General features: G+C 42.7%; 1 protein-coding gene across 1 annotated transcript; it reads left to right on the forward strand.

Annotated features, from left to right (window-relative positions):
* The first annotated feature begins 298 nt into the window (after positions 1 to 298).
* PPP1R15B (protein phosphatase 1 regulatory subunit 15B) lies at positions 299 to 11,716 on the forward strand. The gene is made up of 2 exons (XM_050957186.1): positions 299 to 2,462; positions 8,447 to 11,716. The coding sequence occupies exons 1-2, from the start codon at positions 903 to 905 to the stop codon at positions 8,657 to 8,659; spliced, it is 1,773 nt and encodes a 590-aa protein (XP_050813143.1). The 5' UTR covers positions 299 to 902; the 3' UTR covers positions 8,660 to 11,716.
* The last annotated feature ends 1,045 nt before the right edge of the window (positions 11,717 to 12,761 follow it).

Genomic DNA, 12,761 nt, shown 5'->3' on the forward strand with positions numbered 1-12,761 from the left:
TGTGGAACCAGAGGGAGGCACAGGGTAGGGGGCAGTTTGCAGAGCAGCCCCCGGGGAACCAGGGGGAGCTGGAGTCGGAGGTGGGTGGGAGACAAGCATGTAAACCACATCCCTTACGGGTGTAGCGTGAGCGCTGGGAGCCGCGCTCCCAGCGCTGCTGCCCTGATTACACTGACGCTTTACAGCGCTGTATCTTGCAGCGCTCAGGGGGGTGTTTTTTCACACCCCAGTTGCAGCGCTGTAAAGTGTGAGTGTAGCCAAGGCCAAGGATGCAGTCAGGAGGCGCTGGAGGCAAGACAGCAATAGAGGTGCAGTTCCCGCAGATGTCCAGAGGGGGCGCTGCCGTGCAATAGGCTCCGCAAGGCCTTGTGCGTGATGGGCGGTGGCTGTGCAGCGCATGCGCTCTTCCCCCTTTCTCCTCCGTGGCTGATGCAATTCTCCGGTACGGTGCGGGCGGTATCTCGAACAGGCAGCAGCTTGGGTGGGCGGGGGTTTGTAGTCCAGCAAGGAACCAATCATAGGCTGGGGGCGATGACGCAGTTGCCAGGATGTTGCGGAACGGCCCCGCCCACTGCTCCCTGAGCCCTGTCAGGTCAATGGGAGATGGCCGCGGGCGCGCGCCTCGGAGGCTACTGTGGGTCTCGCGCCGGGTGGGCGGTTTAACCGTTGCTCTCGCGGCTCCGACGCCATTTTGTTCTCGCTGTTTCAGGCCGGGCAGCCGGCCGGGCCGGGCTCCATGGTGCCGTCGCTGGCCTGAGGGGACTGCTGGCCCGCCGCACTATGGAGCCCTGCCCGAGAGGAGACCGCGACGCCGCTAGGAGATCCCGAGCTTCCGCAGGCAGCAGCTGGATTCCGGTGCCGGAGAAGCGGCCGGGCCGCAGGGAGCGCTGAGGAGCCCCGCTATGGAGCCGAGGAAGCGGGAGCAGGCGAGCCCCGGGCTCGGCCAGGCCAGCTCCTGGTTAGGACTCACCTGGTTGAAGCTCGGCCCCTGTCCCCCGGCTCCTGCCGTGGCAGCCCAGCCCCAGCTCAGCACCCCCTTCTCCTGGCTGCGGCTCGTCTCGCAGCTGCTTTCCCCACTGCCCGGTCTCCTCCACCGGCTGCTGCCCGGGCAGGGGCTGAGCAGCGCCCTGTGCCCCGCGGCGGGGGAGCCTCCCGCGGCGGGATCGCAGGCCGCGCCTCTGCTGCTGCTCTCCGAGGCCGCCGGGGAGCTGCGCTGGCCGGACAACGCCCCGGAGATGCGCCAGAAGAGTAGTCTGGCGCCTGCCCAGCCGCTGTGGGGAGCTGAGATCTTGCGGACCGGCCTGGCCCCGCTCAGTGTCCGGCAAGTGGACCTGGTCTCCTACGTGCTGGGCCCCGGCGGCAGTCCGGGGTCCGGCTACGGCCAAGCCTGCTGCACCGACAAGAGCCACCTGCCCCAGCCCTTGAGCGCCGAGCTCCCCGCGGGCGGCTGGCGGGGACCTCCATCCCGGGAGGGGCTCCCGGAAATCCAGCACCTGCGCACCAAGCGCCTGGAGTTCCTCCAGCAGCAACAGCTGGCGACTAATTGCTTGCCCGTGCCTGAACCGGACCACGGCTACCACAGCCTGGAGGAGGAACAGCAGCACAGGGGTAACAACCAAGAGGATCTAAAGCAGAAGTGTGATGCCTGGGAGCTGAGGTGCCCCGAGGAACTGTCTAAGCACAGCATAGTGGGGCAAGCTGGAGAGAGCCCCCTAGAACAGAAAGTATGGAGTCCTGAGAAGGAGGCAGCTGAGGAAGAGACCGTCTCGGAAGAGGATGAAGATGAGGATTCTGATATAGAGCAAGACCTGCCAGTGTCATCCAGGCCTGCTTGCGCTAACAAACTGATAGACTACATTATCAGGGGCAGTTCCAGTGGAGAGGAAAGTTCAGAGGGTGAGGAAGACTGGGATGGGGATGATGATGGCTTTGATAGCGAGGGGTCCCTCTCAAATTCAGACTCTACTAGCCAGGATAGTGAGAGCCAGCACCTCTGGAACTCTTTCTGCAGTTTGGATCCTTATAACCCTCAGAACTTTACAGCTGCCATTCGAACTGCTGTCAATGATTCAGAGAAGGATTTGTCTGGTGAGTCATATGTAGAGGAGGATTCTTCATGGGCTGAAAGCCTTCCTGGCTCTCCTGCCCTCAGTTCTGAAGAGGATGATGAATGGGAGTGTAGTAGTGCAGATGAGGAAGATAATTTGGAACTTTGGAACTCATTCTGTAACTCAGATGATCCCTATAACCCTTTCAATTTCAAGGCACCTTTTCAAACTGCAAAAAAGAAAGGGAAGCAGGACTTAAAAGGAGCATCAGGGCTGTGTCTGGTCAGCTCTCAGTGCAATCTCTTATTCACCTGTCAGGTGCAGCTGCTGGAGAACCATAACTGTGGGGTCACAGATATTGTGCAGCATGGCATTCTTTTTGGAGAGAAGCATACAAATACCAAGAGAAAAAAGGTATATTTCATGTTAGTTCATGTACTTATGTACTGGTATTGTGGTACAGTTGAACCTTAGAGTTATGAACACCTCTGGAGTGGACGTTATTCATAACTCTGAAATGTTCATACCTATGAACAAAATGTTATTCTTTTAAAAGTTTACAACTGAGCATTGACTTAATACAGCTTTGAAACTTTACTATGCAGAAGAAAAATGTTGCTTTTAAACATCTTAATTTAAATGAAACAAGCACAGAGTTTCTTTACCTTGTTAAATCTTTTTTAAACTTTCCCTTTATTTTGTTACTATCATCTGTTTAACACAGTATTGTACTGTATATGCTTTTTTGGTCTCTGCTGCTGCCTGATTGTGTACTTCTGGTTCCAAATGAGATGTGTGGTTGAGCAGTCAGTTGATGTTGGTAACTTAGGTTCTGCTTTAGTGTCTAGGCACTTAACTCAGGATCAGGGGTCCATTGCTTAGAACAACAAGTGAAAACATAAGGAGGTATTCTGGAAGTCAGTGATGGCAGGACTTTTCCCCATAGCAAGAGATGGTCACTCCTGCAACAAGCTTAGAAGCTAATTGTTCAATTAATATTTGAGTGTACATCAAGTTTTTGATAAAATGGCAAACAGTGATGTGTTATGATGTGAGTTAACAAACTTTTGTTTCCTTAATCCTCTGAGTTCTGGAATTTCACTTTCATTTTAAAGCAGGGTTTCCTTGCACTTTCTGGGTGCTGACACTGTCTACTGTTTTTGTTTTTCTTCTGACAGCATCTGGAAGCATTAAGGATTTAGTAAAACTTCCTTGTTTTCTTTTAATGTTTCCTTAACAAAAAAATTAATGTGACATACAAATGTTTGTATTTGTGTCAGGCCCATATTTCCATTTTATAAATTACCCAGAAATGATCTCTTCAGATTGTAGCCAAGTAATTTTATTAAACTAGTTTGTGTAATAGCACATGATCATCTTAATAGTACTTCTAGTGCAGTGGGAGGAAACTCTTTAATACTATAGTATCTTAACACTTGGTAACAGAAGTCAAGAACTTGGTTCTTATAGAAACTTTGAAAACTTTTAAAAAATGCATAATAACACTTCTGTTGAGTTTAAACACTTATTAGTCAGATTGAAGTATTCTCTATAGTAATCCAAGGAATTAGTTAAAATATTTTAACACTATAGTTCTAAATACAAATAGACAAGTATGGAGATCTGTGTATTGATTGGTTCACAGGTTTTGTTACCAAGTCTCTGAGGAGTTGGCTTGCTGGATTGACATTGATCTTGTGTACTAGGATTTAGCTTAAATAGCTGTCTAAAAAGTTAACTATTACTTTTAGGCTACTGTAAATTGAGTCCCTTTACAAGCATATTGTAAGACAGTGTCAAATTTTGCAAACCCCATGTAAGGGTTTGTAAGATGGAGTTCCGTGATACTGTAACAGTTTATCAAAATAGCCTGACTTGGGGATAGTCTGATATTCAAGGCTTGTGCCCTGCAGCTTCATGAATAGCCCGTTTCCCAGTCTTTCACCTGCCATTCCAAGTACCCTTTCTTCCAGACATGATCTGATAACACTGTGATTTGAAGTAGTTTGCCAGCTTTTCCTTATAGGAGAAAGGAGAGCATTTCTCTTTTTGAGCACCTCCCTGAGGGTTTGGCTACTACATCTCAGATCTTCTCTCCCTTGCCATCTTATGATGGTTGTGCTTTTAACTTCTGCTAGGTCAGGGAGTGGCATTTTGCACTTCCTGACTCACCTAGCATCAAGTGCTACTGCTTGACTGATTTATTTTAGTTTGTTTTTAACATCTCTACTTTAAAATCTTTATTTTTGAAATTATATTTCTATTCCTGGGTTTCTTTCCCCCGACAATAGCAGAATTTTTGCAGCAGCAGACTTGCTGGGAGATGGGAGCTTAAGGTTGATAGTTTTCTTTGGATGCTGTTGACCCCACCCCTTCCTGCTACTGGGATGGACTACATAAACTATGGCTGTTTGAGCCTAAAACTATATGTATATATATTAGCCTTTACCATGATTATGAGAATTTAGCATTTCATCTATTTAACAGAAAGTAGCTTGACCTATGTTCCATTCTAGCATACTTTTGAAGATGAAATGAAGACTCAATGACTCTATAGCACCTAACTGTGCTGTCTGATGAAACTGAGTCCTATTCCTTTAGAAGAGTAGAGCCATCTAGATCAGCTTTCACATTTTCTGAGCCATAGCTCAGAGGTGAGTTTGAAAGAGCCCCAATGGTATGTCAACACTCAAACAAAAGACCCAAGGCAGGGCTGTGGCTGACTCTGGCTTGGCAGGGTCATCTCAGGTCCCAAAGCTCTGACTTGTCTGAGCCTGAACACTTACATAGCAATTTGACAGTCCCCGAGCATGAGCCTGAGTCAGCTGACCTGGGGCAGGCACTGGTGAATTGCTGTGTGGGTGGACTTCCCTACAATCACTTGGGATACATGTGTGTATGTCAGTAGTCCAGCTCTCTTAGTATTTCACTATAAAGTCTCACTTCATCATTTGAAACTCTTCAAATTAAGTATAACTACGTTTATAAAAAATTAGCTGAGTTGCAGCAACAAATTAACATTAAAAACTTAAAATGCAGATTTAACACTGAATAGCTTTTAATTCTGTTTTGTGGAAACAGTGAAGGCATGAGACTGAAAAAGATTCTAGAAAGTGACTTGTTTTAGAAGCAACCATTTGGTGCGAAATGCACTTCATGTAATGTTGAAAGTATACATAACACTCTGTAATGGACAATGTGTTAGACAAAGATCAGAATCCCTCACCTGAAGGGTTTAGTTTTAAAAAGTATGCATGTATACTACATAGCACATACACACACACAAAGTGGCTAGTGGAAATTGCAGCTGGAATATTTTCATATAGTAGCAACTTGTAGTTTGATGTCAGTGTAATTATGTGCAAACTAACTCCAAGTAGATATTTACTTCTGTTCTTGGATTATACTTTATTTTTATGGCTTTGTGTAGGCATTCTAAAGAGCCACTTGGTGCATTTATATAGAGGTTCATATACTTATTCTTTTATCTTCAAGATCTTGCTGCATGTCAGATGAAGGCTTTTAAAAACACTTTATTGGAGTGCTTGAAATTTGCATTTTTAGGAACACCTTACCTATTTCACTTTTTTTGCAGTGGTAATTTAGATACAGTAATTTTCAAACAATTTTCAAACCCTTTGTGTAATCCATCCTAGTAACACAGTGAATGAACAATGATCTGTATGCAATATCTAGTTTGATATTACAAAAGTTGGTAATTGTACCCAAGGGGGTGCGGTAGACTGATGTAAAGGGGATGAAATTAGTAGGCCACAAAGGTACAAGCTGATGTAACTATCCAGTTTATTTGAAAGCAGAGATTTAATTAGATGTGGCTGATCTGTTACCCAAAGATTGCTTAAAAGTGACAGAGGGTTTCTTAGTCAACACTGTTGTGCAAATCACCTTGAATAATTCAACAGGAAAACACAAGGTATCTGTTGTTAACACACTATGTTGAATTAACTAAGGACTTGACTTCCAATGGGGAATTAAAGCTAAAACTGAGTTTCTGTACTAGTTTTAAGACTGATGACACTTCTGGATCAGTCATTGTATGATCCCTTTGATAAATAGCCCAGTAGGTCACTACATAGAAGCTTTATCTTACTCTCTGCCAGTGCTCAAAGTGCACACAGGTGTGGGGTGAGTGTGGCAGCAGTAACTGAAACCTCCTGGAAATTCTGGGTAGAGTAGGCTTGAGGAAGTGTAAAACTAAGGCCTTGTGCACACTGGGGATTTTAACTTTTGGCACCACCAGAGTAATGCCTAGTGTAAGGCTAAGCTGCAGCCTGCACCAGTGTGCCGTATTCCTGTTTCAAGCAGGGGGATAAGCTACACTAGTGCATATAGTCTCTGCCTGTTTGAATTGGGATAACTGCCTAGTGTAGCTATGCTGGTGGCTGGCACTGATGGCTGTTCCTGGTATAAAGTGTGTAATTTTAAGAGGTGCAATAATTATTCTAGGCAATTTCTGCATTTACATTACTTTAACCTGCAATTGGCAAAAGACTGGATGATTCTGAGATTGCAAATGAAGTGGTTCTTGGGTGAGTGGTTAGCTTTTAAAAAAATGTTAAGCAAGTTTATACAGCTTAAGTTAAACGTCTCCTTTAAAATGTTAAGGAAATTCTAATAGACTCACATACCCCACTCTTGTGGTTTTATTTGAATGCAGAATCCATTTGTACTGGAAATGCCTTTGTCTAGATGTTGGCACCAAAGTTTGTGCCTTTTTGTTAAGTTATAGAAGCTCTTTTCTGTCTGAAGGTTTCCATAGTAGCTATGTCAGTCAAACATTTTGAGGGGACGAAAGAGGAGGAGAGAGATGCAAAGAACAGCTTCTCAGTGAGAATGTTTTGCCGAATATACAGTGCTGCAGTGACACAGCTGCAGCGCCTAGAGCTTCTCCCCTTGGCATAGGTACTGCACCTGCCTGAGAGGCGGTAACTGTGTCCATGGGAGAAGCCCTTCCATGGATGTAGCATTGTCTACGTCTGGAGTTAGGTCGGTGTAACTGTTTCACTTGGGGACGTGGATTTTGCAACACCTGAGTGATGTAGTTATACTGACATAAGTTTGTAGCGTAGACCAGGGCTAATTGTCCAAAGTGGAGTGTTTCCAAGAAACTGGAATTAATACACTTGTTCTGAACATTGCTATGGGATCTGTAATGACAAGTAGTCAGGGCTTCAGTTTTAATTGCATCTGAAACACTGAAGGTAGCAAAACTAAGAAGTACATAATTAGATACTGTATGTTGAGTTTAAAGTACAGTATGGCATTCACTTTAGCTTATTAACTAACATCAGAAGGATAATAAATTAAATCTTTAAAATAGCATTAGGCTGGGTGATGAGCTAATATTGTGATCCCAAATATTTTGTTTGAATTTTAAATACAGTGAAAATATTGTTGTGTAACCATTATGGAAGAAGATACTGCCTCTATTTTAGTAGCATGCCTGCCAAATGTTTGATCATAGCTTTAAAGATACACTTATTTGCTGCATCATGAAGCTTAGGGTTGTGACATTTGAAAATACCATTACTGTAATTTCAAAACTCTGTACGTGGTATTTAAATACACCTGCTGAATTCACTGTAAGTCCTAAATAACTGATCTGTGTTGTCCTAGCCATGTAGCTATAAGAGTGCCACTTCCTTAAATTTAAAAACTGTCCAACATCCTATTCTTCATATTGATGGTGGGACTTCTTGTTTACACTGTAATACCCATAGTCTATTCAGAACAGTACACAACTTAAGTAAGCTTCAGGAACTAAGTTCTCCTGTTTTTACCTTTGTAAAGATAAACTAAAATACACCCATTTAAAAACAGGCATGTTACAACCTTGTGTTGTCGCAGTCAAATGTTAGTGCAAAGACCACACTGCACAAGTCAGTCAACATTGAATTATGTTTTCATTCGGTTTTTTGGGACAGTTTTTAATTTGAGTCCTCATGGCAAAATATGGTAACAGTAACTGCAAATACTAATTAAGAATGAGATTACTTTGTGTAAATGATTGTCCAGTGCTTTAATACAGTGGTTGTCAACTAGGGGTCTGGAGCCCCCTGGGGTTCCACTAACAGGTTTCAGAGGGCTCTGCCCAGTAGGGCCAGAATTAGACTTGCTGGGGCCAAGGGTAGAAAGCCAAAGCCCCACCGCAAGGAGCTGAAGCTCAAACCTGAGCAACTTAGTTTCACGGGGCCCCGTGTGGCATGAGGTCCTGGGCAGTTGCCCTGCTTGCTACCCCCTAATGCTGGTCCTGGTTTTTATGTGCAGAAAAACAGTTGTGGCACACATGGGCTGTGGAGTTTTTATAGGATGTTGGGGGGAGGGCCTCAGAAAAAGGTGGAGCACTCCTGCTTTAATAAATATCTTCTCTTTTATAGGTAACATTCCTTGAAGAAGTTACTGAGTACTATGTAAGCAGTGAAGAAGATCGGAAAGGACCCTGGGAAGAACTTGCACGGGATGGATGCAGGTTCCAGAAACGAATTCAAGAAACAGAAGATGCTATTGGATACTGCTTAACCATAGAGCATAGACAGAGGATATTTAATAGACTCCAGGAAACATACTATAAAATGCCTGATGTTTTCTAGCCCCCTAAATTTGGTAGCCCTGTTACCCTACTGTTTCCATAACAGGGAGCTAAGCATAACTTTAATACTGCTTCCAAATTTAATGTTCAACCAATAAAATAGACCTAATTATGTCCAGATTTGATATGGAAACAAAAAATACCTTGGTCACTTGAAGAATAAGAGCGATATAAGTGTATTACTCTTAAAGCAGTTTGTATCTCAGCTGTTTAGGTAAAATCCAGCCCATAAATGCCTTTTGTACACACCATCCATCGCTACTACCTATTGGATGGTTTAGTGAGGTCCTCGGATCGGCCCTGCCAGGATCAGTCATGGCCCTGGTGGAGTGCCAAGAAGATGGTTGAACTTGACTTATCTAGGGGAAGTAAAAATCGTAACAAGGTTTCCATAGGTGAACTTAATGAAGGATCATTAACGGGGTGCGTGAGGAGAGACAGGACCAGGCTGGGCAACCAACCCTGGACCAGAGGGACAGAACTCAATGCAGATGTGTGTCCCCTGAGGTCACACGGAGCTGGCAGGCAGGTTCCAGGCACCACTCCATGTGCTGTCCATCACTGCCTGCCTGCCTTGTAGGTTAGAAGCAGAGGGGGCACCCCAGAGGGATTGGAACAGATTTCCTCACCCAGGAGCTAGGTGCCTAGCGCTCTCTGTGAGCTTCACGGCCAAGGGAAGGCGGTGGTTCAAAGACTTGTGCGGCTTGAGGTGGGCCATGGCCGCCCATGGGCAGGGGCGGGGAGGATGGAAGGGGGACTGCCAAAGAGGCAAGGAGGTCTGAGGATGCCCGTTCTACCAACCCCCATCCCCCTGATCCATGAGAAGTTCGGGGCGGAGAGGGGCTACCCTGCCTCCCTCTCTGCAGTGTCTCTGTATGCCTCTATCTGCCATATGTAGGAGAAGGGTGGCAATTAAATTAGAATTTTGCACTTTTGGAAAAAGAGTCTGAAATATTTGTAGGGTTCAAAACCCAATGATTGCAGTTCTGATTTAAAGTTTGAATAGGTAGTTGAAGCAGTTCAGTTGTCTCTTTTTCCCAACTTCTGTGAAACAAATTTGTTATTTTGCCTGCTAATTGTATTAGTTAACAGTGGTCTGTCTCCGTCTCAAGACTTCAGTTTTGCTTATCAGGTTTTTTCTTTGTTACATAACACCTTTGATTATGTATTGAAATATTTTGATCTAAAGCTGGATTTCAGGAGAACTGAAAAAACTACCAGTGCTGCTACTCTTGTGTTTTCTAAATACAAAATTCTTGCCTGCTACTTATCAAAGCTAATTGTGCAGTAGGTCCAGGTTCTTTCAGAACTCTGGAAAGCTGTTACCCTGATCAGTATATGCAAGATGTAGTACATGTACTGATGTTGAGGGTGACCGTCTAAGCCTAGGCTGTATCATGGGCAGTCAACTGCTGGTTATGCTTTAGTTTTCTCTTTAACAGCTTATGGCATTTGACCCGCAAAGGACAATGAAAAGTGGAATTCTACTTCAGGTTTTTGGCCTTTTGAACCAACTCAACAAGCTCTAAAGCTACACCCAAGTACATACTTTCTTTACAGAAAACCAGTATTAATACCACCCTGCCTCAGCACTTTCACTTAACTGATAGTATAACACCATATACATGGAAGCTGACAGTTAAGATGTCTCTCGTTGAAGAAAAATGCATTCTTTAGTTGCCTTCTAAGTTTACTATTTCAACCAGAAGCTATTTATTGTTTTAAACTAGTAGTAATCTTCCTTTATTTGAAGTTGAATATTGCTCAAAAAGACCGTAAGATATACTGTCTTCATGTAAAATTAAAGGTCTGCTTTATTGTAGAGCTTGTCTGACAAACTTGAATGGCCAGAAAATTGGCTATACAAAAACTATACACCAACCTTGGTTTGGGTTTTTTTAATCCCTGTTGAGCCAGCATGAATTGGATTGCCTTTTCCTGCAAATTATCTTAAATTAGTGTGTCCCAGTGAAATCCTTTTGAATCTTCCCTTTTTTTGGCCATTTCAGCTTCTAGCAATTCAAGAAATGATCTCAGGTCAAATGTAAATCCAAAATTGGGTGATGTAAAAACTTACAAAACATAAAGCCGGTAGAACTGCTTTCATGATTTAAACAAAAAATTCCAATGGCAACAACTCTTAAAACACTAGTTTCCCTTCAGTGCTTGCAAGCCAAACAATGTGATAGTGAGATGAAGGATGGTCTTGTGGTTAAAGCACATGAGATCCAGTTATTTTCCCAGCTCTGCCAGTCTCCCTCTAGCTTCAGACAAGTCACTTTTTGCCTTCATTTCTCTGTAAAATTAAGAATGCTCCCTTACTCACAAGGGTTGTGTGCAGTTTTAATTCATTAGTGTTGTGAGATCATGTGAAAGCATTATAGGAATACAAATATTGACTTGGTGAAAGAACTAGAAAGGAGCTAAAAAGTGAAACTGACTAGTGGGTTTTCATTGTCCCTAATTAAGTAAAATTAAACTAAAATTCTAAGTTTTTAATATGTAAGGAATCTGCTTAATTTTTAACCTGACAGCATCTCAATCCTTTTCCATACATCTTCATCATAGCAATAAACGTAGTTTTCATTGAGGTACATATCCACGTAAGCACTTCAAACTAAATTGCTGTCCCCTTCAAAGTATCAGGTGCAAAAAGGAAAAAGGGGGATTCTGGCACTAAACTCTCAGTTGTAGAAATTCAATATAAAATCCCTAAACAAACACAAACCAATTTTAGTCGTCTTTTCGCTTTCCTTTCCCTACAACATATCTTAAAATGGTAATGAAGGATGTGGAAGGCTGTTTTTTGTATGTATAAGTGTTTAAAAGAACACCTGTTAATTTTAAACTTTAAATCAAAACTGTAATTATCAGATTTTATTTTTATATAATTTTAGAGAGGTGAAGTTAGAAGCCCGACAACCTTCTAAATTGGCTTTATACAGATTTTAATTGATTTGATTGTATCCAGTTTGTTGGATTTTTATATTATATTTCTGTATATAATAAAATTATTCAGAACTAATCTGTAAATTGAAATAAAGATATTTGCAAGATAGTGCCAAGTTGTTTGTCTTTGAAGGATATTACATGAAGTATGTGGGGTGAAACTGCAAACCAGACTCTGCTAAATGTCTACATATAACTTGTACCCTTGTTTCAGACAGTAGCTGTGGTCCAGTAAAAACTATGAATATGTATAGAATTTTTATGTGCAGCTGTTGTAAAGGAGAAATACAGTGCTTTGTTTTCTTTTAACAAGCTTGTTTTATTTGATATGTGAGCAGTTTTATGCTGTTATTTCTTAAACTAAGCTGCTGTGGGTTTGATCAGAGGTTGGAGAGATCTTAGGGACAACAAAGTGATGTGAAAATGGCATTGGTGATTAAGAAGTTGGCACTCTTCACTCTGACTCAATAACTCTGTGGTGGTAAGGGATCCTCTGTAGCTGAAATGTCTATCTTTTGGGCAAAATATAAAGTTTAGGGTCCAGGCTACATGCAGTCAAGATCTTGTGTCCCTTTTTGGAACAGTAGGGCTTTAATCTTGATCAGATTTCCATTTGGATAATACATTTTGTCTGCTGAAATTCCCCTTGTAGTCGACACTGGATGTAGTATACTTGTATGCTATAGTCAGTATAGATATTTCCATCGTCAAGATATGTAGTGTTATGCTGTTAAACAGCTGTTGGGTTTTTAATAGTGGAGTGAATATATAGAGATTAAAGTATTTTGGGATTGTCCAAAAAAAAAAAACACTTGCTCTCCCCCCCCCAATGGAATTTTATTACTTGAGACTTGTTTTGTTTCATGAGCTAAACATCTAATGCTGCTTTAAATTAGAATCACTTCTAATGTTTTCCATGTGTTGCTTTCTGGCATCACTGCCTTAAGTTGTTCGTTTTCTTTCTTCTGTATGTGTTTCACCAGGAGACCTAATCCATGGTACTACCAGCCCATGTCACTGATTTCTTTTCCCCTTCCAAAAGATGGTGTATCCATTTTATGCAAACTTTCTCATGAGTCCAAATTTCTTATAGATCAAGGGAAAATATGTTGTTACACATAAAAGGGGAGCCAGTTGACAATGTTATGAAAAAA

Source organism: Gopherus flavomarginatus, chromosome 5, assembly GCF_025201925.1.
Source record: "Gopherus flavomarginatus isolate rGopFla2 chromosome 5, rGopFla2.mat.asm, whole genome shotgun sequence".
NCBI classification, from domain to species: domain Eukaryota; kingdom Metazoa; phylum Chordata; order Testudines; family Testudinidae; genus Gopherus; species Gopherus flavomarginatus.

What these genes read in the sequence shown, in the direction of transcription:
- PPP1R15B (XM_050957186.1), top strand. Translation starts at nt 903, where the DNA reads ATGGAGCCGAGGAAGCGGGAGCAGGCGAGCCCCGGGCTCGGCCAGGCC. An exon ending in CAAATACCAAGAGAAAAAAG is followed by an intron (nt 2,463 to 8,446) that starts GTATATTTCATG and finishes TCTCTTTTATAG; the next exon opens with GTAACATTCCTTGAAGAAGT.